The sequence below is a fragment of the Oryx dammah genome, unplaced genomic scaffold (genome assembly GCF_014754425.2).
Source record: "Oryx dammah isolate SB20612 unplaced genomic scaffold, SCBI_Odam_1.1 HiC_scaffold_16, whole genome shotgun sequence".
In the NCBI taxonomy this organism is placed as follows: Eukaryota; Metazoa; Chordata; class Mammalia; order Artiodactyla; family Bovidae; genus Oryx; species Oryx dammah.
The window spans coordinates 24,352,228-24,376,665 of NW_024070200.1; the positions used below are offsets into that span (position 1 = coordinate 24,352,228).

At 34.6% G+C, this 24,438-nt stretch overlaps 1 protein-coding gene across 2 annotated transcripts in view; it reads left to right on the forward strand.

Moving 5' to 3' along the window:
* The window catches only part of BAZ1A (bromodomain adjacent to zinc finger domain 1A), an 83,887-nt gene that overhangs the window by 43,757 nt on the left and 15,692 nt on the right, over positions 1-24,438 (forward strand). The window contains exons 7-20 of one of the 2 annotated variants that reach the window (XM_040256771.1): positions 1,482-1,616; positions 2,392-2,491; positions 3,222-3,388; positions 5,451-5,546; positions 6,269-6,407; positions 7,696-7,842; positions 11,992-12,087; positions 12,205-12,429; positions 13,568-13,733; positions 14,178-14,291; positions 17,172-17,296; positions 20,017-20,613; positions 22,494-22,657; positions 23,325-23,479. In XM_040256771.1, the coding sequence (XP_040112705.1) occupies positions 1,482-1,616; positions 2,392-2,491; positions 3,222-3,388; positions 5,451-5,546; positions 6,269-6,407; positions 7,696-7,842; positions 11,992-12,087; positions 12,205-12,429; positions 13,568-13,733; positions 14,178-14,291; positions 17,172-17,296; positions 20,017-20,613; positions 22,494-22,657; positions 23,325-23,479 (2,426 nt within the window). The remainder of the gene's footprint in view (positions 1-1,481; positions 1,617-2,391; positions 2,492-3,221; positions 3,389-5,450; positions 5,547-6,268; positions 6,408-7,695; positions 7,843-11,991; positions 12,088-12,204; positions 12,430-13,567; positions 13,734-14,177; positions 14,292-17,171; positions 17,297-20,016; positions 20,614-22,493; positions 22,658-23,324; positions 23,480-24,438) is intronic. The other variant, XM_040256769.1, reaches the window with a different exon arrangement.

The window sequence follows — 24,438 nt, forward strand, 5'->3', positions numbered from 1 at the left end:
CCAGCTAGTAGATATTCTAGTGTATACACACACACACACACACACACCCTTAAAACAACCAAGTTTGATACCTAGTATGGTGAAAGATGGTTAGTGAATATTCTAGTATACTTGTACATACACGCACACACACCCACACACACACATCCTTAAAACAACTGAGTTTGATACCCAGTATGGTGAATGTAGACTGTTAGGAATACCTGCAAGAAAACAAAGATGTCGGATTTTTTTTATTGGGTGTGTTGTGTGTGTGAATAAGGGTACCTTGGCAGTTAATATACTAAAGCCTATTTGATCCTTTTTGGGGATGTGTTTCAGAAGAAGCCATCCACTCATACTTAAAGTACTGTTCTCTATGAAGTGAAAGTTGCTAAGTCATGTCTGACTCTGCAACCACGTGGACTATACAGTCCATGGAATTCTCCAGGCCAGAACGTTGGAGTGGGTAGCCGTTCCCTTCTCCAGGGGATCTTCCCAACCCAGGGATGGAACTCAGTCATGCTCCCACACTGCATATGGAATATTCAGAGGTTATATAAGTGGGGCAGTAGACAGCCATCTTAATGGAATTTAATGTGAAATCTTAATGAATTATTCATTTACTGTGTTAGGTATTAAAAGCTATGTTCTACCAAAAGTAAAATTATTATTATAGTAAATTGAATTCCCAGGAGAATCAATCCTATTTTATTAATAACTTAAAATTTTATATCATCACATTTTCTGTATTTCTGTAAATAGCATTTTTTTTTGGAGAGGAAGAAAGAAGATAATCTTTGCTGTTAGACCAAAACTTATCTTCAGAATTGCTAATCGAAAATAAGAAGTTTAGAGGTGGACATGGATGAAAGTAGAAGGAAAGAAACTCTTGATTTTAGCAGATATCCAGGAACCACACAACTTACAGTAAAAATGAGGTTGACTTCTATGAACTCAAATTTTGAGTTGAAACTTTATAGAAATTTATCAATATTTCTGCTTTTATCCAGACCAGCTTTAAAATTTGATACATAAAGTATTTAAGTTATCATTTCAAAGTGGAGGGGGAAGTCTAAATGTTCAGCAGTTAGGCTAAGAAAAATTTATTGATTTAATATAGTAGATTTTTAAATATTTAATATATGGATTATTTACTAGAAAGCCTCATACAAAATTAGTCAAAAGCAAACAAAAAAGATTATTGTATAAGTGAAAATTTGAGATAGTTTTAGAATTCAGGAAACTGTTGAAGCATTCTTGAATATTTTATGGTGAAGGAATCCTTCGAATTCTGGTTTTCTTCCTGGTAAAGCTGATTAATTATGTAATTTTTAAAAGGATCAAGAAATAAAATGTATGTTACTACACAATACACATAAAATTCTAATGCTTTTGACCTGGTTTTTAACAGTAATCATATGACATGTTAGAGCTTATCTATATATGATTTACTAATGTGTTATTATTGTACCCTGTGTCTTCTTTTTTTTTTAATGAAGGCATCATCTCTTTCAACATATAAAATAGCAGAACAAGATTTTTCTTACTTCTTCCCTGATGATCCACCCACATTTATCTTCAGTCCAGCTAACAGAAGAAGAGGGAGACCTCCCAAACGAATATCTGTTAGTCAGGTAAATAAGAGAATAGATAAAAAGTACACAGTAATTCTTAATAAAACTAACCAAAATTAAGAGTAAGTTTTGGCTCGCTTCACCCCTGGATGCTGTAGGAAGGAACACTTTCCTTCACACAAGAACAGGGTGTACTGTATTTTGACAACTGCTTAGCAGTGAGGCTTGTCGAAGTTTCAGGTGTGAGTTAGACATGAGTCTCATGCCACAGGGGTTTCTTACTGAAATGTAAGCAGTTACTAAAATGTAAAGCAGGATGAAATACAGGGAATAAATTATGGAACTGAAATGTAAAGATCATTTAAAACAAAATATCACAGTTAAGCAAGCTAGAGACCTTAATCTCCCAAGAAAGAAAGTAAAAATAAACTTGGTATCTTTAATATTGACTACAACAATGTCTCTGATGTGTATTTACTCTGCCTCTTTCTTATTTGATGTCTACTCCAGCTAGTTTAAGTACCCTGGAATATTTTTGTTTGTTTTTCTAATGCGTATTTTTAAGGCTCCCCTTATGTATTACTGGTGGTTTTTTCTTGGAGGTTTTTGTACTGATTTGTAGAACTACAGAATTAACTGATATTCTATGTGTTACTATGATTAGAGTTATTAAAAGTTTAGAATAAAACCTTAGTATAAAGAAAGTATAATTGATGAGGGCTTTAAATTTGTTCATTTTTTTAAGTGTAAGAAAAAGGAAACCAGTTTGTGAAAGTTGTGGTTACAACTTTAGTTTCTTGGTTTTTATGTGTGTGTTTTGTTTTTATTTTTTTAGGAGGACAGCATTGCCGGTAAACAGACTATTGCAGGTTATAGGAACAAAACTACTAAAGAAAGAGACAAACTTTTAAAACAAGAAGAAATGAAATCACTGGGTGAGTTTTAATGTAAAGGATATACCAAAGATTTTGGCAAACAGAGGCTTAATAAATGTCTCCAATTCCTTCACCATCATTTGTTATCGGCCCTCTTAATACATTTTTTTGTCTCAGAAAAGTGTATTTCTCTGTGCCTAGGTAGGGGATGTTTCTAAAATGGCTTATTTCTGGTGTTGTCTTTCTTAAGATTAGTTTTTTCCCTCAGATAACTTAATTTCTTTGATAAATGAGACCTCTGTTTATCTCTTAAAACAACATTTTAAGGTATAACATATCCTCTGTTAAACTGACCTAATGCTAGATTAAGCACACATTGGCAGTTTCTAGCCATTTTTGTGTGATTCCTACAGCCTTATGAAACATTGTTTCCCAAATGTGACTATATATATGAATCACTTGGGAATCTTATTAAAATGGAGATGCTAAATTAGTAGGCCTGGGTGGGAGAAAAGATTCTGCATTTCCAACAAGGTGGTACCTTGCTGCTGGTCTTAGGGCCACACTTTGAGTAGCAAGGCTTTCAAAGGCAGGTTTGTGTTTGTCCTATGGCAGTAGTTTGTCTTACACAGAGAGGACTTGCTCTTCCCATTTTAATCACCAGCTGACTCTCTGTGAGTGTCTCTTGATCTCACTTAAAGCTTAAAATGCTTCTGAGGTTCTTTCGTTACATTTAAAAAGTGTGTTATTTTCTGTCTATGTACAATTCTAAGTCTGATCTTCTCCACAGCTTTTGAAAAGGCTAAATTAAAAAGAGAAAAAGCAGATGCCCTAGAGGCAAAGAAAAAAGAAAAGGAGGATAAAGAGAAAAAGAAGGAAGAATTGAAGAAAATTGTTGAAGAAGAGAGACTGAAGAAGAAAGAAGAAAAAGAGAGGCTTAAAATAGAAAGAGAAAAGGTATATCCAAGTATATTAGTTATACTCTCCACAAATAGTGAATAGTATTCAACACTTTATATATTTAAATTCATGGTTAATTTTAAAATACTTTTATCACTTCCATTTACATTTATAGTTGTGCATAGAGCACTGATGAACGGTATTGGGATATCTCCATTTGACTTGGAAAATTTAATGATTAAGATTCAACATATATGAGTGACTTTATACCTCAGAGCCTCTTCGAAAGTACAATTCTAGTGTTGCTTTTCTTCATTGTTCAGACTTCCATATTTAGGGAAATAAAACTTTCAGAAGTAAACTACATTGTTAGAAAAATACAATAAAATGTATGAGGATTAAGAATTAGTGTAGTGTTCTTATTTTCCTTGAAGAATAAAGTATCTTTGTTTCAGCAAATCTTTTATTATCATCTTCAATGGTAGATATTAGAGTAGATTCTATAGCTGGTTTCTTCTGAAGTCCATCATTGTCGTTGGTTTTCTGGATATTCACAAGTACCCTTGGAGAAGGACATGGCAACCCACTCCAGTATTCTTAACTGGAGAATCCCATGGACAGAGGAGCCTAGTGGTCTACACCCCATAGGGTCGCAAGAGTCAGACATGACTTAGCGACTAAACCACCACAAGTACCCTAGGTGATCTTGTTATATATTATGTTCATTTTAATTGCATGTGTTTCTTGAATTATTTCAGATAGGCCCTTGCGTGGAAGTAGGGAGTGTCTGATATGTATTTACTCCAGAAAGTATAGAATACAAGGGAAAAAAATAAAAACCACTTGTAATCTAAATGGTAATATTTAGAGATAGCATTATTACTTTGATTAATTTATTTCTAATCTTTATTGTGGCACTTAAAGAATAAGATCCAACATTTATAATTTTGTATATATATATTTTAACATTATTATAAACATTCTGTCCTGCTACTGAATAAACTAAGTAATGTGAAATTTTTAGTGACTGCATGTAATATTTAATCAAATAGATACAGGTAAGCGCTTTATAAATTTTTGCTCATAAACAAGGATACTTTGTTCAAATTTATGAACAAAAGTCTTTCCTGTTTTTGGATTGTGTCTCTGGATTAATTTGTAGAAGTGAAATACTAGGTCAATGGGTAAGAACATGTTAAAAACTTTCTGTACCTGGTGAACATAGGTATTTGTTTGTCAAATGTGTTGTACTTATGTATACTCTTAGCAACAGTGAATGAAAATACCCATCTTATTACACCCTACAAAGATTATTTGGGCGGAGGGAGGGCTTATTTCAGCAGGCCACTCAAAGCACAGTTAAGTTCTGTAACTATCTAGGTGTTTTCTGTTAAACTTGAGAAGTGTACATCTGTTTACTTTCAGTGTTACTAAATTTCAAAGAAAGAATATTAACATGCATTAAACATATATATTATTACATAGTTAACATATTTATTAGAAATAATTATAACAAAATATTTTGTTTACATTCTGCTTTACCAGAGACTTTTTAGGGTCAGTATTTATCCTGCAGTTTCAAATACCAGAACCAAGAAGAAAAGTTGTCAAAAGACCAACCGAGCAAAAAGTTCACCAATTGCACTCTAATATTGCTTTTACTTACTGTCCCCTCTGTGTGTCTCTAGGCAGTTAATTAGGTTTAAATGAATCTTGAAAACTAATGTATTACAAATATAAGGGGGGTAGTTATTTAGGTACTCTAATAATTTCTTATCTCTTCACTTGAGATCTAATTGATTTAAAGTGGAGAAAGCACTGCTATAGACAAGGTCAGATTGAATCAATATTTATCCAGGAGTTGCTATGTGTCAAACATCTTTCATCTTTGTAGCAGTTCTATCAGATAGGCATTGTTTTGATCAGTGGTTTTAACACTGTTATGTACAGCAGGATCCCCAAAAGAGCTTATTTTAAAACATCAATTGCTGGGTCCCAACCCTAGAGTTCCTAGTTCAAGAGATCTAGGTAGGGCGCAAGTATTTATGTTTCCTACTAGCTCTGAGGTGGTGCCGATGCTGCCTTATAAATAAGAATTTTTATTGACCTTTCATTTTAGGAAAGAGAGAAGTTGCGTGAAGAAAAGAAAAAGTATATGGAATACTTAAAACAGTGGAGTAAACCCAGAGAAGATATGGAATGTGATGACCTTAAGGTATAGCACTTATGTGATTTTCACACACCTGTGTAACAGAGGAGATAGCCAATTAGGCAAATATGTATATTTAGAGTTCCAGGATAGCATTGTTAGTATTTTATAACAAGCTTTGATAATGATTCTTATCCTGTGGAAATAGTTGGTCATCTGTGCTATCCTTGGTAGTCCAGTAACCACTGGAGCCAGGCAAACATTTAATGTGGTTACTGGACAAAGATTCTGCCTGTCTCCAGAAATAACCAAAATATCTATACCAAACTCATTCATCTCATTTTATATGGAACCATTTCTAAGACAATAGATGGTGGATTAATTTTGTTCCATATCCTAAGGAAAATACCACATTAGAGATCATACTGATATGGCTAATGCCTTGGCCTCAGAATCTAGGTTAGGAGTCGCTCGTAACTGGGAAATGTAGACAGAAGTACAGCTCAACCTAAAGTTATGCTGTTAGCTGAATGAAAGAAAAAATGATTTAGTAAGTGATTTAGAGACTGTGATTTAGTATAAGATATAAGGTTGAATTAAAGCCACAGCATCTATAATTTTTAAAGTTCTAGAAGTGATTATAATGAACATTCAGGACTGAGAAATGTGAAATAGTTCTTAGGTAAAGAATATATCATATCTGTCTTTGTACAATTTCCTGTACTTGGTTCAAATAGTTGTATAAATTGTTTAATTCAAATAGTTATATAAATTGTTTAATCTTGCAGGAACTTCCAGAACCAACTCCAGTGAAAACTAGACTACCTCCTGAAATCTTTGGTGATGCTCTGATGGTTTTGGAGTTCCTTAATGCATTTGGGGAGCTTTTTGATCTTCAAGATGAGTTTCCTGAGGGAGTGACCCTAGGCAAGTGCTATTGCTGTGTGATAGTTCACCCTAAAATTAGTGGTTTAAAAGAACAAATTATTCTCTCTGAAAGTTCTGTGGAGTCACTGGACCCAGCTATCCAGGCCTCTCTTGGGGTCCTTCATGTGATTACAGTCACAGTGGCTGGGACTGGAGTCACCTGAAGGCTCACCTGGCTCGATGTTCAAGGTGGCTTCTTCACACGCATGCCTGGAACCTCGGTGTTCCTCCACATGGTGTCCCGCTTCATCAGAGTAGCCTGTACTTCCTATGTGGCAGCTGAGTGCTCCAAGGGGCTGGAAACAGAAGCTGTCACTTTTCTTAAAGGACAGGCCTAGAACTGGCAAGCCTTGCTTCTGCCATATTCCATTAGTTAGGCCTGCTGGGATTCAATAGGGTGAAGGAATAGACCTCATTTCTTGAGGGTGGCATGGTATGTAAGTGCAGGGAAGGGGGAGAGATTGACAGCCATATTTGAAGATAAGTTACTGCCTAACTTTAATTTGTGATTGCTTCTCCTCTGCACTTACATACTGTTACTTTGTATGTACATCATTCATAAGAGCTAAATTAGTATGAGAAGGGCTTTAGATCCCATTTTAGATTTTTAGCTAACCAGTAGAAAAATAATCTTTTTTAGATCCAAATAAAAATTCTAAAAGAATTTTAATGCCACTCTTATTTTATCAACTATATTCTTCAGGAAGGCTTTCACATTCCCTTAGTTTTTCTTTATGAGCTAGGTGAGGCATGAATCACTGTGCCTTACAGATCAAGAAGGTCTAAACAACGCTGGTTGAGGTAAGACGTTTAGGGTAGGTGAATAAGATGAGAAACATTTATGACCTGAACACAATATTAGGATTACAGCTAATACTGATGATTACCTCTTATGTGTACTATTTGGTAAACAGTCATGTCCCACATAGCTCTTGAGAACACTGGGACAATAATAATATCTTTGGTGTGATTACTCAAATTAGAGTTAAGATTATAATTTTTAATATATGACTAATTTGCATCTCAGGCTTAAATTTAGATGAAATATTATATCAACTGAGGCTAATTTGACTTTCTTTGCAGTGATTTTTGGCTTATGATTTTGTTGTAATTACTAAAAATTTTTTTGTGATTTTGCCTTAAATAATAATTCTTGGCTTTAGCGGATGGGCACTTAAGAAAATGGTTACACAGGGTATTGTGGATTAAAATGTTTGTTGTTCCAATGGAGTTGTTTTTCCAGTACGTGACCAGAACTTTAAATTCATTTTAAACATTTTATTCACAGAAGTGTTAGAGGAAGCTCTTGTAGGAAATGACAGTGAAGGCCCACTATGTGAATTGCTTTTTTTCTTCCTGACTGCCATCTTCCAGGCGATAGCTGAAGAAGAAGAGGAAGTAGCCAAAGAGCAAATAACTGATGCTGACACCAAAGGTCAGAATTCAATAGTATTGCTGGCTGATAGTAGCTTGGTAGTGAAATAAACTTTGGATTAGTTAAATTTTAAGTTAACTTGGCTTTTACAGTTATAAAACACGGTTGTTCAGGTTACTTGGTTTTTGAGTCATACACTAGCAACACATTATCAGTTATTTTTACAAAAGCTTTGTTTTAATATATCCTGTTTCTGATGACCTTAAAAATGCTGCAGCCCCCACCCCAGTTGTTTTTTATTCCTTTAGATTTCTCCTGTGATTTGGGAACCTTACAAATTTCATTGACCAGTATCTGTAATTCCAAGAAATTTACTGAATAGCACTGAGTTTTTGTCCCCATCCAAGAAAATACTTCAGTTGTTGTTATTAATACTTTAAGTTAAAAGTATTATTACTGATTTCATTTCATATCTGATAATTTTTAGATCAGAGTTAAGTAACATTTAATGTTTTTAAATTTTGCTAGTTTGAACTAGAAATTTCGCTCTTAAATTTCTGTAAAGTTAAGTATCTTGAGTCTGTATGGTACATATTAATGTAGGAATAATTCTTGGGGAAATCTTGTTTATTTTTAATACAGAATAGAGTGTTTACTGTTTATTTAGGATTTACCTCAATCGGAGGAATTGTTAAGCATTTATATTAACAGGTTGATTTGACTTCCTGAATAATATTCTCTGTGAATTTTGCCACCTATGAGATAGGACCATTAAATAAACTTTAGTGTATTACGTAGAAATACACGGTAAATAGTTTGGAGCCATCTTGATAGCAGAATCTTAGTAGGAAAAAAAAGTGGAACATTCCTCCATTCAGGTAGCATGGTTGGCCTTAGATGAGCTAATTCCTTTATGCCTGGTCGATGGAGCAATAGAGTCATGAGGATGTAGTCAGTTCAGTTGTCTTTTGATTTTGCAGCCTAAGTTCAAGCAAAATATATTATCTTGCTTGAGTGCTAATCACTCTAGCTCCCTTATCAAGGCCATTTTAGCAATGTGGTCTTCGTTGTCATCTCAGATGATTTAGTCAGTTTCATAAAAGGGAAGGGAGAGGGGTATATCCATTTATAAAACATCCAAAGATTTTCTAATGATAAGTACCACCACTAAAGATGGATGATCTAAGATAGACACATATATGTGTTGTTTTGTGTAACATATATTCATTCTTTTAGCCTTTAGGTTGTCTTAATGACCAATAACATCACAGGGTTATTGACCAAATTCTGACCTTAATACAAGACATAAAGCTTTCTTTAATTCAGGATTTGAATTAGGTGAATTTTGTAGTTTTGGAAGCCTTAATGATAAAAAGTGGGGTCAAAAGGAAATTATCTTGGAAAAGCAGCTAATATAAAGGAAAAATATATGTAGCTATTGATGTTTGTATTGCCATTTTATTTTCTGTTCATGATTTGTTGTTCCTGTAATTTTTATAGCTCTCCTCCTATATCAACTGTCTATAAAGTCTACCTCAGAATAAATATTGACCATTAATAATGCTTCTTTTGGAACTATTTAAATGTTATGGAGGGAGAAAAAATTACTTCAAAAATTTCACCCTTCTCTCATTTGCCTATTAACACATTTTAAATGGTGACTTCAGTTTCATTAAGGGCCCCAGACTGTTCCCCCAGGTATTTTTCATATATTCTCCCATCTCAGTAACAAAAAGGCTTTTCCGTAGTCTTCCTGAAAGCACCTGAATAATCACGTGGGATTGAATATTATTTACTTCTTTATTAGCTGGCCTTACGTAAGGTGTTTCTTGCTCCTTTTAGAAATGGGGAAATTGGGCAGACAATAAAAGCATGTATTTACCTCAATGATGAAAAAACATGAGGTTCAGTGAAGTCATTTACTGAAGATCACGTAGAGAGTAAGTGATTGCGTAACTAGTAAGACACCATATATGTGTTGTTTTATCCTCATACCACCATTATAAGGACGATGTAATTATTTTCTGCCTTTATATGTAAAAGAAATTTAGTCTTAAGGAGTTTAATTAACTTGCCCAAAGACATGTGGTTAATAAGAAGTGATGGATACAAACTCAGGCTGTCTGGACTGGAGCCTCATAATGATTACATTTTATTAGCTTATAATATGGCAAAGAAGTAATTATCTGTCAAGAACATGTAATTTTTTTGGCCTCCTTCTTTTTATATCAAATGTTAGAAATTTTGACCAGCAGTTTTTTAACTCTTACATTATAAATATCATTTCCTCTCTTTAGTCTTACATCATGAACTTAAATGCATTTCACAGGTATAGGGACAGAAGCATTCTCCTGATATGTATTAGTTTTGTGTGTTGCTGAGATGTTATTGTTTAGTGTTGGAATTATGTGTACCTGATTCTAGATTACAATGATGATAAATGTATCTGTTTCAGGTGGTCATCCCTCACACAGTTTAGCTGTATTCTCTTGGTATGATGTATCCAAGTGACTATCTCAGCAAATAAATCCTAGAATGATATTTACGGTTTCTTGAAAGAGCAATTTGGTAGATAGTTGAGTTGAAGAATATGTATTTTAGCATGTTAAACACGACTAAAAGTAAATTGTCATGTTGTTGGTTGTCCATTTCCTGAGGCCTTTACAGTCTTTGTCCTAGGAAATTATTACTTACTATAGATAAAATAAGTTGAATTGCTGCAAAGGAAGAGAGCCAGTACACTTACACAGCTTTTTAACTAGGACTTGTTAATTTTAGAGTGCCTATATTAATTTTAAATTTGTTTGGCTTTATATGTAAAATGAAAATTGAAAAAAGTTTTACATCTAGTATTTCCCTGGTGAGGAACATTATAATGTCTGTCATTTCAACTAAATTCATGGCCTTGTAAGAATAACTTATGTATATATATAACATTTAGTTAGGTGACTTCTCCTGTGTGGTACTGTTTATGCTGCAAATGCCGTGGAATTGTCAGTAACTGTAATCAGACATAATCCCAAAGGGCCTTTTTCCTTTAGTAAAGGACAGCACTTCTTTTCTCTAAGGTTCATTTTTTCAACTTCTGAACTTTGAGGAGGGAATCATAAAGTAGAAAATGAAGGAACCACAGAACCAGGTTAGCTCAGTGATTTCCCAGCTCTAATCCATGGAGGCCTACAAATTGTACAGGGATTCCTCCCTGCTAGTATAGGAGAGTTGAAAAGATGAATGAGCAGGATTGTCATCTCCATTCACTTTATATGGTGCTTCCAAGAAATACTTGAAGAATTTGAAAACTGCTGATCTTGACTTAGCGCTATAAAAAAAAAATGAAGCCAATTAAGTGCCTGATTTAAAGGATACATAAGTAGGAACTAGGGATGGACAGAGCTAAGAGTAGAATTTACATTATCTGAGACTTAGTCTGAATCTGTGTCTACTGTGGTAGAGCAGAAGGGCTTTTTATCAGCTTAAAAGTTTTTTCATTGGTGACATTTTAATTTTATTATCTATGTAAGGAATAAATTATATATCCTAATGGTTTAAATATATTTGTGTCAGTAGACTTGCTCTTTGGTCCTATTTATAGCTTAAGCACTGTTTTCAAAGCTGAAGCAATTTACTTAGAAAATACAGGGATATCTTCCTATTGTTTCATGGATCAGAGAGTTTTCAGAATAAAAACAGGCAGTTTAAATGAAGAGATAAATCTGTGGTTAAGTGACAGTTGTATTGTTTTTAAGTTCTTTTAGCTCTTTTTCTGTGTTGGTTTTGTGATTACAACTTATACTTTGTTATGATTGAGTGTTTGTAATTGAATATTTATGAAAGATTTGGATATCTTCAAATAGATTCTGATTTTCAAAGTAGACTTTTTTTTAAAGTTATATTGAGCAAGGAAATTTGTCTTTCTTTTAAAGTGTATTTTACCATTTTTTTTGGAATGTGTATCTTGTTGGTAACTTGGAAATTGTCTTCTCTATGTTAAGTAAGGGGAAAATTAGTGTGTAGTACATGTCTTAGGATTTATAGTTTTAGTTGGAGCCTAGGCAGAATGTGAATGATGCTTGTGGTACCTAGTGTCAGTTCTTTTGAGGTTCCTGAATGTTAAGCTGTTTGCTGTTTCTTTCATCATTTTAAAAGGGCATTATTCCCAAATATTCAAGCTTTGATTTGCACTAGAATAAAGTATTTATTTCCTTAAAGATCTAACAGAGGCTTTGGATGAAGATACAGACCCCACAAAATCTGCACTGTCTGCAGTTGCATCTTTGGCAGCTGCATGGCCGCAGTTGCATCAGGGTATGTGTGGGTTTTTTTTTTTTTGATTGCCTTTTTACTTTTATAAAGGTATATTTTACATTACTGAGGATTTATTGTTTACATTCTAAATGACTGTGTCATTTTTAACGACTATAGGCTGCAGTTTGAAAAGCTTGGATCTCGATAGCTGCACTCTTTCTGAAATCCTCAGACTACACATCTTAGCTTCAGGTGCTGATGTAACATCAGCAAATGCGAAGTACAGGTATCAGAAACGAGGAGGGTTTGATGCTACAGATGATGCCTGCATGGAGCTTCGTTTGAGCAACCCCAGCCTAGTGAAGAAACTGTCAAGCACCTCAGTGTATGATTTGACACCAGGTAAACTTTGCAAGTTAGAATTTGTATAACCTTCCTACTTATGCCCAGAATACTCGGTAGCTGATGAGAAAATTTTAGATGACACTCAGTTTTAAAAGAGAAAGAAAGAGAGCAGTCTTTTTAAAAAAAAAGTCAGAATACAAATGGTGACCTAAATTAACTATAGTTGTTAACTTTAATTATTTATGATTTTCTTGTCTTTTTTCTCTTTAGATTTTCTATTACTTTAAAAATGTGTGGTTAGTTTACTACATCTAGCAAGTCTAGAAGGATTGTGGGAATTAGCTAGCTTTAATTTTTTTTTATTAATATATCAGAAATGTAAGCTGTAGCTGCAGAATTCTAACATTCAGCTGAGTAAATGTTTGAGCAGTGAGGCACAATATGTAAAATGAAGACAGTTATTTTTTACTTCCTTTTATAGATAAAAGTAAAAATTGTAATGTACAAGTATATAGTATTGAATTTATTATGCTTATTTAAGGAAACATAAATAAGAGTACCTAATTCCTAAGAGTCATGTAGTTTTAAAAATTTTTTATTGTGGTATAGTTGATCTAACATTCTTATAATTTTTAAAATTTATGGTAGTGTTTTTGTACAGTCTTTTCTGAGTAGCAGTTTGCCTATTGCCATTTGTGTGTGTGTGTGTGCATGTATGCATGCTCAGTCACTTAGTCATGTCTCTTTGCAACCATGTAGACTGTAGCCTTCCAAGCTCCCTCTGTCCAAGGGATTCTCCAGGCAAGAATACTGGAGTGGGTTGCCATTTCTTACAGGGGATCATCCCATACCAAGGATCGAATCCATGTTTTGTGTCTCATGTGCTTATAACTTAGTTTTGATTTGAACTTCATACATAAGCTACATAAGCCTAAAATTAAAACTTAAAAATTAACTCTTTGCAATTAGAAAGTTTGTCATGTCTGTTTAACTAGTAGTTATTAGTATTTGAAATGCATTATATATCACATAACTGTTAATTGGATTCAAAGTTGCTTTTTTCCATAAATGCCACTAGCCTAGTTGATTTTAAGAGACTCTTCCCTAGTCTTTATTAAATATTTTCACATTGAGCCACAAATTAAATTTTTTCTTGTCATTGATAATCTAGAAGTTTTTTACCAATTTTTGGCAGGAGAAAAGATGAAGATACTTCATGCTCTCTGTGGGAAACTACTGACCCTAGTTTCTACTAGAGATTTCATTGAAGATTATGTTGACATATTAAGACAAGCAAAACAGGAGTTCCGGGAGTTAAAAGCAGAACAACATCGAAAAGAGAGGGAAGAAGCAGCTGCTAGGTGAGAGATAATTATAGTCCATTGTGCTAATGAAAGCTGTTTATTTATTTTCTTTTTTTTCTTTTTTAATTTTATTTATTTATTTTCTTGAAAGCTGTTTATTTCTTTGCCTCTAAAAACATGTTGGGGACTTTCTTGGTAGTCCAGTGGTTAAGACTCCACACTCCCAATGCAAGGGACATGGGTTCAATCCCTGATCAGGGAACTAAAATCCCATACATGCTGTACAGCACAGCAAAAATAATAATAATAATAATAATAAAATTTATTAAAAAAATAAAACCATGTTGGGCTGTAATGTGGCACTGGCTTACCACTGAAAGGTTATGAATAGATTACTTTCTAGTTTTGTGATAACATTTGAAGCATTTTCTGTAATTGGATGGTTAAAGATAAAAAGTTAGAAGTATCATATAGACTATAATATTTTATTTTAACTTTCAGAATTCGTAAAAGGAAAGAAGAAAAACTTAAGGAGCAAGAACAAAAAATGAAGGAGAAACAAGAAAAACTAAAGGAAGATGAGCAAAGAAATTCAATTGCAGATATATCTGTTGGGTATGGTTTGAATTACACTGCTTATCTCGACATAAAGAATAAAAATCAGCACCTTAAACTCTCAAATGCTTTCCAAATTTTTAGAAAACTAATTTTCTGTAGTTTTGTAATAGTGTCAGCAAGCCTATGAAGTTTACATACAGAGAGTCCTCAGATATACATGTGTTAGTTTTTTTTTTTTAAAGCACTTTCAGGGAATCTAAAACTCATTCTAGCATTACTAATAGTACCTCTCCCTTCCACCACCATCATCACAGTTGTACTCTGTTTCACAGAGTTCCTTCAAGGTTTTTAAGGAGGAGATTGGAGCTTTTGACAGAAGGTGGAGGGAGAAGATGTCAGCACCTTAAATAATTCAGTGACTGCCTAAAGTATTTTATTACATATTGACATATTAGGGATGAAGATTGGCTGTGAAGACAAGTGGGAATTTTTCCTATATTGTAGATGGCAAATCATATTCAAAATTAGCAGAAATAATCACTCTAAAATAAAATCTGCAAAAGAAATTCTAAAACCTCAGTATTCCAAATTTAGTGTATTGACTTTTGATTATATTTACATGTAAAAATACCTGTTACATCTCAAGATCATAGGTCACAAACTTGGAACAGTTGTATTTTATATGGCCATCAGTAATACTCTAAGAAATTTATTTGGATACCTTAAAAAGTTAATAATAGATATGACACCTAAACTACAAGCAACTAAACAAAAAATAGACTTCACCAAAATTGGAAACTTTTGTGCTTCAAAGAACACTGTTGAGAAAGTTAAAAAAACAACCCAGAGAATAGAAAAAATTTTTTATAAATCGTATATCTGATGATGGTCTGACATCCAGAATGTATAAAAGAACTCATACAACTCAATAGTAAAAAGACAACTCAGTTTTTAAAACGGGCAAAGGATTTTAACAGGCATTTCTTCAAAGAAGATCTATATGAAGCGCATAAAAAGATGCTCAACATCATTAGTCATTAGGGAAATACATATCAAAACCACGATGAGATATATTTCACACTTACTAAGAAGGTGGTGTTTCATTTGAGGGATGGTAACATATGTTGGTGAGAATAAAGAAATTAGAACTCTCATACGTTGCTCACAGGGATGTGTAAAACAGTGTGGCTGCTTTGGATAAGTTTTGACAGTTCATCAAACAGTCTAAACCATATGTTACCATGTAGCCAGCAATTCCACTCGAAGGTATGTACCCAAGAAAATTAAGAGCATACATTAACCCAAAAATGTATACATGAAAGTTCATAGCAGCATTATTCTTAATAGCCAAAAAATAGTCCAACCCAAATGTCCCATCAGTCTATCAGTTGATGGATAAACAAAATGATATACTGCTTCTGTGGTATATCCTTATAGCAGAATGTTATTCAGAAATAAGGAATGGAATTCTGATACATGCTATAACACGGATGAACTTTGAAACCATGCTAGGTGAAAGAAACTAATCATAGAAGACCATATGAGTATTCCATTTATAGGAAAAGTCCAGAATAGGCAAGTCCAGAGCAGAAAGTACAATCAGTGGTTATCAGAGGCAGTGGGGAAAAGGAACTGAAAATGGCTATCCAGTTTTTCTTCTGAAATGCTGAACTAGATAGAGGCAGTAATTGTACAACCTTGTTAATATTACTAAAAACCACTGAGTTGTACACTTTAAAATGGTTATTTTTATGGTATGTGAACTATGTCTCAGATTTTTTTAAAAACTTTATAAACATTTTTCCAATTATGTCAGTTATACATAAAATAGTGTATTCATTTAAGGTATATAAAATAATGATTTGATAAATGTATATATTGTTAAATGATTACTATAATGTAGTTAATATTCATTGCCTTGATAGTTGCAATTATTTTTTCCTTGTGATATCTTCAGTTTTTAAAAAAAATAAATTAGGCATGTAATAGATCCCATCACTTCATATGTTTGTACTCATCTAACCTCACTCATTTACATTATCCCTGTGGCTCCTGAATACATTGAGTTTGTAAAACTCTTTGAATGTAGAACATAAATGGTGGAATTCAAATTCCATGCAACTTTAGTTTTGATTTGGACAATACGGTGATAAAACATCCATATTGTTCCTACTTACTGTATCTGAATTTGTCTACTTCTCCCCGCTACTGTTTGTCTACTTATCTCCTTTTTTTTTTTTTTTTTTTAACTTATCTCCTTTTATACTCTGAGCCACCGTTATCTCCCAGCCAGCTACCTGGACTAATTACAGTGGCCTCTTTACTGACCTCCCCTCATCTGCTTTCTATCTCAGATGATTTTCCACATAGCAGCAAGAGTACCTTCTAATCATGTCATTTCCCTTTTCTAAACTCTTTCACTTTTTCCCTGTAGCTTCTCCCCACCCACCCCCATTGCTCTTTGAATAATGCCCTACAAGGCCCAGTATGATCTTGCCCTGATTTTTCTCATTCGTATCTTAAATTGCATCTTTTTTTGTTTACATTCGTGTCAAAATTAGAAGCTCCTTCCTTTTCCCTTGAGCTCAGTGGATTTGCATGTTATTCCTCCTTCTAGAAACAAAGATTTCTTCTTACCTGCCACCTCACCCCTCCCAGCCTCCTTAGTCTTGCAGTTTAAACGTCACTTCTTTAAGCGAGCACTACTTGATCCCTGAGACTAGGGATCAAGTTCTCAAAATGCTTTCATAGCATTTTGAACTTCTTTTTTAGTATTTATTACATATTTTAATTTTACAATGATTTATATAATTATCTGTAAGACTATGAACTCTGTATTATCTTGTTTACTACTTCCTGAAGGATAAACCGTGGCACTTCATAGGCAGGCAATAAATATTTCATGAATGGAATTATAAATATTTTTTTCTTCTTAAGGGAGGAAGAAAGGGAAGATTTTGATACTAGCACTGAGAGCAAAGAAATAGAGCAAAAGGAACAAGATCAAGATACAGTTACTGAAGATGAAGATGACCCGGGACCACATAAAAGAGGCAGAAGGGGTAATACAGAATTTCTTAAGGGCATGCTTGCTTGTTTTTAATTGATAAGGCATTTTATTAATTCACTATTCTGAAATATATATTAGGTTACTTCCATTTGTGATTCCAAGGTGTGTTGTTGATTTTTTGTATTTGCTATTTTATGTTGACCAAGTAGAAATTTTTATTCTATAGTGTACCAGTTCAGCATTGAATGCCTCTTAGATGCTAGAGATGCAAAGATCAGTAATGCTTTAACTGGTGTCATATTGCTGAGAATGGAAATCTCTGCTGCCTTGAAGTAATCTCATAAGTTGCTGGATCAAAGGAAATACATTTTTTGAAAGCTTGTGATACAAGTTACTTCTGAGGATCTCTAACCATTTTCATTTGATAACTATTAAAGGAGATACTTAAGTTTATTCTGTGCCTCTAATTTGGACAGTATCTCTTTTTTTTACATTATTTTTTAAATGGTTATTGTAAGTGGACAGAAAATCTCTTATACAATATCATGGAGGCTGTATTCTCTGACTACAATGCAATTGATTTGGAAATCCAAAACAAATCCTACACTATTAGAATTTAGAACATATTTCTAAGTAATTAGAGTTTCAAAGGAGAAGCCCTAATAGAAATTTTAAAATATTTAAAACTAATTAATAGTGCATGTTGATGGATATAATCCATAAAGTCCATACCTGTTGGATACGGTCCCTCTACTTAAAGGAAAATTTATAGCTTTAATACATATTAGGAAAGTAGAAAGGCAAATTGCTCTAGGCATTCATTTAAGAAGTTAGAGGTAAAAACTAGAATAATCTCCCTCAATATAAGGAGACAATAGATATGAGTAGAAATTAATAGAAAATAAAACTGTAATAGAGAAAAACAACAAAGCCAAAAGTTTGTTCTTTGAAAAAGACACAAACTAGACAAACCTTTGTTGAATTGACTTTTAGGGGGTGAGGGGTCACAATAAACAAAATTAGGACTAAAAATCGAAGCAGCATGACTAGAGATAGGGTAGAAATTTAAAGATAAGGGGACAACATAACAATTTGATAGCAGTAAATTTGAAAATAGAGGGCAAAAAGCAAAATCCTAGAAAAAATGCAAATTATAGAAATGAATTAATACAAAGATTAAAAATGTGAATGGTCCTAAACTGTTAAAGATCTTGAATTAGTATTAAAAACCTTACTATAAAGAAAACATCATTCCTAAGTGACTTTATGGTGAATTCTGCCAAATTTCAAAGAAGCAGATAATTCCAATCTTACACAAACCCTTTCAGTCAAAAGAAAGAGAAGAAACACCCCCCAACCGTTTAAACAATTTGGCCATGACTGAAACAGGAGAGAAGTCTAATGCTTCGACATAGCGTAAAAGGCCAGCCAAGTCTAGGCTCCTTCTGTCTTGTTGGTACTGTCATCCTTGGGGGTTTGCTGCCATCCTCATGTTCCAAAATGATTCATTACCCTGTCTCCAATCTGTCTATGGAAAGGGGAAAAAGAGGCATAACCCTGAGGTTACAGACAGTGCTTCTGCTTCCATCTCTTTGACCAATAATTTCTCATGTAGCCATATTTACTGGGCAAAGAGGGTCTGGGAAATGCTGTCCTTCTCTTGGATTGCTGCTGCTGCTGCTAAGTCACTTCAGTCGTGTCCAACTCTGTGCGACCCCATAGACAGCTGCCCGGTAGGCTCCCCCGTCCCTGGGATTCTCCAGGCAAGAGTACTGGAGTGGGTTGCCATTTCCTTCTCCAATGCATGAAAGTGAAAAGTGAAAGTGAAGTCGCTCAGTCGTATCCGACTCTTAGCGACCCCATGGACTGCAGCCTACCAGGCTCCTCCGCCGTGGGATTTTCCAGGTAAGAGTACTAGAATGGGGTCCGATTGCCTTCTCCGTTGGATTGCTATGTGCATGCTAATAATTAAGCCTTCTGTTACCTTAAAGCGGTGGTTGTTAAAGTACAGCCCATTGGCCAAATCCACCCTGCCCCGTTTTAATATCACCCATGAGCCTGTGAAAGGGTTTTTACGTTTTTAAATAGTTGGGGAAAAAATTAAAAAGAGTGATACTTTGTGACATGTGAAAATCACATGAAATTCAGACTTAGTGACCATAAATAAAGTTTTGTTGAGTATAGCCATGCTCATTCATTTGCATATTGTCTGTGACTGCTTTCATCCTACGGTGGCAGAGTTGGGTAGCTGTGATGGAAACCATATGACTCATACAGCCTAAAATATTGACAACCTAGCCCTTCATAGAAGTGGTTTGCTAACTTCTGCCTTAGAAGAAGGACTGAATGTATCTTGCAGAATAACTAACAGACTCTGGCACACTCTCTAGTATGGAGATAGAAGGTTTTATCACAGTTCTGGAGACTGGAGGTACAAGATCAGGGTGCCAGCAGGGTTAATTTCTGGTGAGGCCTTTCTCAGCTGGTAATAGCACCTTCTCACTGCATCTTCATATGACCTTTCCTCACCCACAAGTGGAGACAGAGAGTGCCCTGGTCTCTCTTCCTCTTGCTTAAAGACACCGGTCTGACCTTAATTACCTCCTTAAAGGCCCTGTCTTTAAATTCAGTCACATTGGGGTTTAGGACTTCATTGTACAAATTGGGGGTATGTGGGAGTGGCACATAGTTTACTCCATAATGTATAGTAACTTGGGGTAGCTTGGCATGTTTTTCTAGTGAAAAATTAAAATATGATGGTTTCAATGACAGGAAAAAAGGGACAAAATGGATTTAAAGAATTTACGAGGCAAGAAGAAGTCAACTGTGTAACAAGAGAGCCTTTTACTGCTGAGGAGGAAGAAGCTTTAAAACAGGAACACCAACGAAAAGAGAAGGAGCTCTTAGAAAAAATCCAAAGTGCCATAGCATGTACCAATATCTTCCCCTTGGGCCGTGACCGCATGTACAGGCGGTATTGGATTTTCCCCTCTATTCCTGGATTGTTTATTGAAGAGGATTATTCTGGTCTCACTGAAGACATGCTGTTGCCTCGACCTTCATCATTTCAGAATAATGTTCAGTCTCAAGCACCTCAGGTATCCACTAAAACTGGAGATTCTTTGATGTCTGAATCTACCTCTGGCATTGACCACAGTCCGTGTGATGATACTGTGCAGCTGCCAAAACCGGTGCATAAGCCGAATCGGTGGTGCTTTTACAGTTCCTGTGAACAGCTGGATCAGCTGATTGAAGCCCTTAACTCTAGAGGACATAGAGAAAGTGCCTTAAAAGAAACTTTGTTGCAAGAGAAAAGCAGAATATGTGCACAGCTAGCCCGATTTTCTGAAGAGAAATTTCATTTTTCAGGTAAATTTTCAGTGAAACCTATTTCCTTTATTTTTCTTTTTCTGTAATCTCTGGCTTAGGAGTAAACATTTTTCAAACTTATCAAGAGATGTATTTAAAACACTTTCACTTTCATCTGGACAATGCTCTCAGTTCTTGAGTTAGAGAAATTTGCTGGTTAGAGAAATAAGGTTTTCTAGGTTCTCCTGGGTTCCATTGGATTATGAGAAACACATCTTAACAATATGAGAAGTTGCATACTCTTTCTGAGCTCGTTGTTTGATCAGTAGATTGAATACTTGAGGCACTAGGGTTACCATCGAGTTTTGAGATCTAATAGTGAGTGAGGTCACTCACTGACGGTATTAGCTGAGGGTCCAGGGACAGGTTCTATTCGGGATCACACCTTAGCAGATGGGCTGCAAGGACAGTTCAGGTAGCAGTATTTCCTATTTGCTGGCTGGTCTGTTGACAACAAATAAGAGAAAGAAGTAAGGCATTTTTAGGTGTAAAGGGGGTTTTCTAGATAGAGTGAACTTAAGTTTAGGGTTATATTATTACCATGACTACTTTAGTTCTCTAAAAATTGTTGATCACAATTCTTTAACAGCTTTGTTGAGATTTAATTCATTTATCATACAGTTCACCCTGAAGTGTACATTTCAGTAGTTTTTTTTAATATATTCTTAGATATCTTACACAGTCAATTTTATAACATTTTCATTATCCCCAAAACTGGTATTGTGTAACATATGGTCTTTTGTTACAGGCTTCTTTTACTTAGCATAATGTTTTCAAGGTTCATTCAAGTTGTACTATATATCAGTACTTCATTCTCTTTATGTTCATTGTATACTACATTTTAGTACATTTTACTTATCCACATGTTAATTGATGGACATTTCTACTGTTTCTGCCTTTTGGCTATTATGCTGCTTTGAACATTTGTGTATAAATTTTTGCTGACATATGTTTTCATTTCTCTTGGGTATATACCTAAGAGTGAAATTACTGGATCATATGGCTTCCTCAATGGCTCAAGTTGCAAAGAATCTGCCTGCAATGCAGGAGACTCAGGAGACTCAAATTTGATCCCTGGGTCGGGAAGATGCCCTGGAGGAGGGCATGGCAACCCACTCCAGTATTCTTGCCTGGAAAATCCCATGAGGAGCCTGGTGGGCTACAGTCCATGGGGTTGTAAAGAGTTGGATACAACTGCAGCAGCTTGGCATGCACACATCATCACTACACACTATGGTAATTCTGTTTAGTCATTTGAGGAACTGTCATCAGACTGTTTCCTGAAGTGGCTCACTATTTCATATTGAAGGTTAAATTTCTCCACACCCCTCTCAATACTTATCAGACTTTTTTACTCTAGCTATTGTAGAGGTGTGAAGTGGTATATCATTGTGGTTTTGATGTGCATTTCCCAAATGACTAATGATGTTGAGCATCTTTTCATGATTTTATTGGCCAAAGAAAAATGTATTCAGGGAAATTCCCTGGTTGTCCAATGGTTAGGACTCAGCACTTTCACAGCCATGGGTCTGCGTTCAATCCCTGGTCATCAAACTAAGATCCTGCAAGCTTCATGGCACAGCAAAAAAAAAAAAAAAAAAGAGGGAGAAAGGAAGAAAAGTGTGTTCAGATCCTTTGCTCATTTTTTAATTGTATTATTTGTCTTTTTATTGAGCTGTAAGAGTTCTTTATATATTCTGTTGGATAGATACAAGTCCCTTATGAGATAAATGATGTGCAAACATTTGCTTCTTTTTTCCCCATACTTGAGGACTTACTAGGGGTTTTTATATCCTCTGTCTGACAATCATACAGTCATATGGATAATTATATTTTTTTAACAAGAAAATCATAATAAAGATGTTTGCTAACTATTTCAGACAAACCCCAAACTGATAGCAAACCTACATATAGTCGGGGAAGATCTTCCAATGTGTATGATCCATCCCAGATGTCTGCAGAAAGACAGCTTGAGTTGAGGCTGAGAGATTTTCTTTTGGATATTGAAGACAGAATCTACCAAGGAACATTAGGCGCAATCAAGGTTTGTACCTGTTCCCATTTTTAACTTGCCTAATTACCAGAATTTTGGTAACTTATTTGATATTTTGTTTCTTAACTTATTTGATATAGTCAAGGCATGTATGTTCTGAATAAATAGCAGGAGTGATGCATTTTTTATAATTTTATTTCCCTGTATCAAATTATATATAGATAGAAATCTTGCTTAAAACCTTTTTTAATATTAGCTTTTGGTATTTAAAAAATATCTGTTTTATGGTATTTTCATCCAAGATGTTGAAATGTATAAGGATATTTTCTTCTTCCTTGACTAGCTCCTGCCTGCTCTGCTGAGTCTGGTTTGTTTATTGGTTTCTTTGTTACCTTTTTAAAATCTGTAAGTAATTCATGCTTGATATGTGTGTTCTATTCATTCCTTTGCTATCATCTGTCACTTTTTACTACTGTCAGGTGACCAACCTTAGAGTCATTTATAATTTCACTATATAGAGAGTAAGGTATTAAAGCTTCCATCTATGAATGATATGAACTCCATTTTGGCCACTTAGTAACCTTATTTTTAGATCTCTTTTTGATTCACAATCTGTTCTAGAATATTCATGAATTTTTCATATGTACATTGAACTTCATACTTGTTAGGAACAGTACATGCCATTTTTCAGGGTTAGTAAATTTGAGTTTTGTTACAGGTTACAGACCGACACGTCTGGAGGTCAGCGTTAGAAAGTGGACGGTATGAGCTCTTAAATGAGGAAAACAAGGAAAATGGGATAATTAAAACTGTGAATGAAGAGGTAGAGGAGATGGAAATTGATGAGCAAGCAAAAGTCATAGTAAAAGACAGGTACAAAAAGGATTTTTCTAAAGTAACCGTCACTTTTTCTTGCCATTGTATGTTTGTTTTTAAGAAAATGTTTGTTTTTCTTCAAAAAATTGTCTTAAAACCTTATTGTGAGGACATTAATATTTATAACCACTGAAATGATGATTTTGCTAAACCGCAAGTTCTCTGTTACCTCTCTTAGTTATTCAAGTTTTTAAAAAGTCTTTGAACTTAAAGTTTTATTAATTTCAGAAAGTAGCTTTACATTATCCATTTTTCTTTTCTGTAAGAAAACTTGGTAAACTGTAATAGACTAAAATATTATTTGAGCTATTAATCAGAACTGATTTCTCTATAGACAGATACTTTTACTTTTTCAGATAGCATTTGCCCTTAGGATAAGTTTATTGTCTAGAAGGAAATGGTGGAGGGACCTTAAGCTAGCAATTACAGAGCAGTGTCAGAGTTCTGGTAGAAGTAAATACCCAGTGGAAATGTAATATTGATACATAGGAGAATATGGAAGACAGCGAAGGAAATGCTAGAGGAAGTGACTGTGAAACTGAGACCTAAAGGTGGAAAGGATATAAAACTGGGAGGGAAGACATTATACAGGTTTTGATTAAATGGGTTTGCAGTTTTAAATGATCGTTTTAGGTGCAACATGGAGATTTATTGCAAAGGGAGTAAGATTGGAGGCCAAGGAACTAGTTAGTTAGGAGGCAGCTATAAGTAAAAGTTGAAGCACAAGAAATAGAAATGAGCTGCCTGAGCTACTCCTCCCTTAAGGCCCATCTGACATCACCTCTCTAAGGAAAGGTTTCTTTCCTTAGAGCCGTCTAAGGCTTCTTTGCTAAAGCCTTCTACCTTCTCTCATCCACCTTCCCTCCTCTCTGTATTTGCCCTTGTGATGTGCCTAAATGACTTGACAGTGTAGCTCTTGATTCATGTTTTTCTCTCCCTTTCCTGGTGGCTTATGA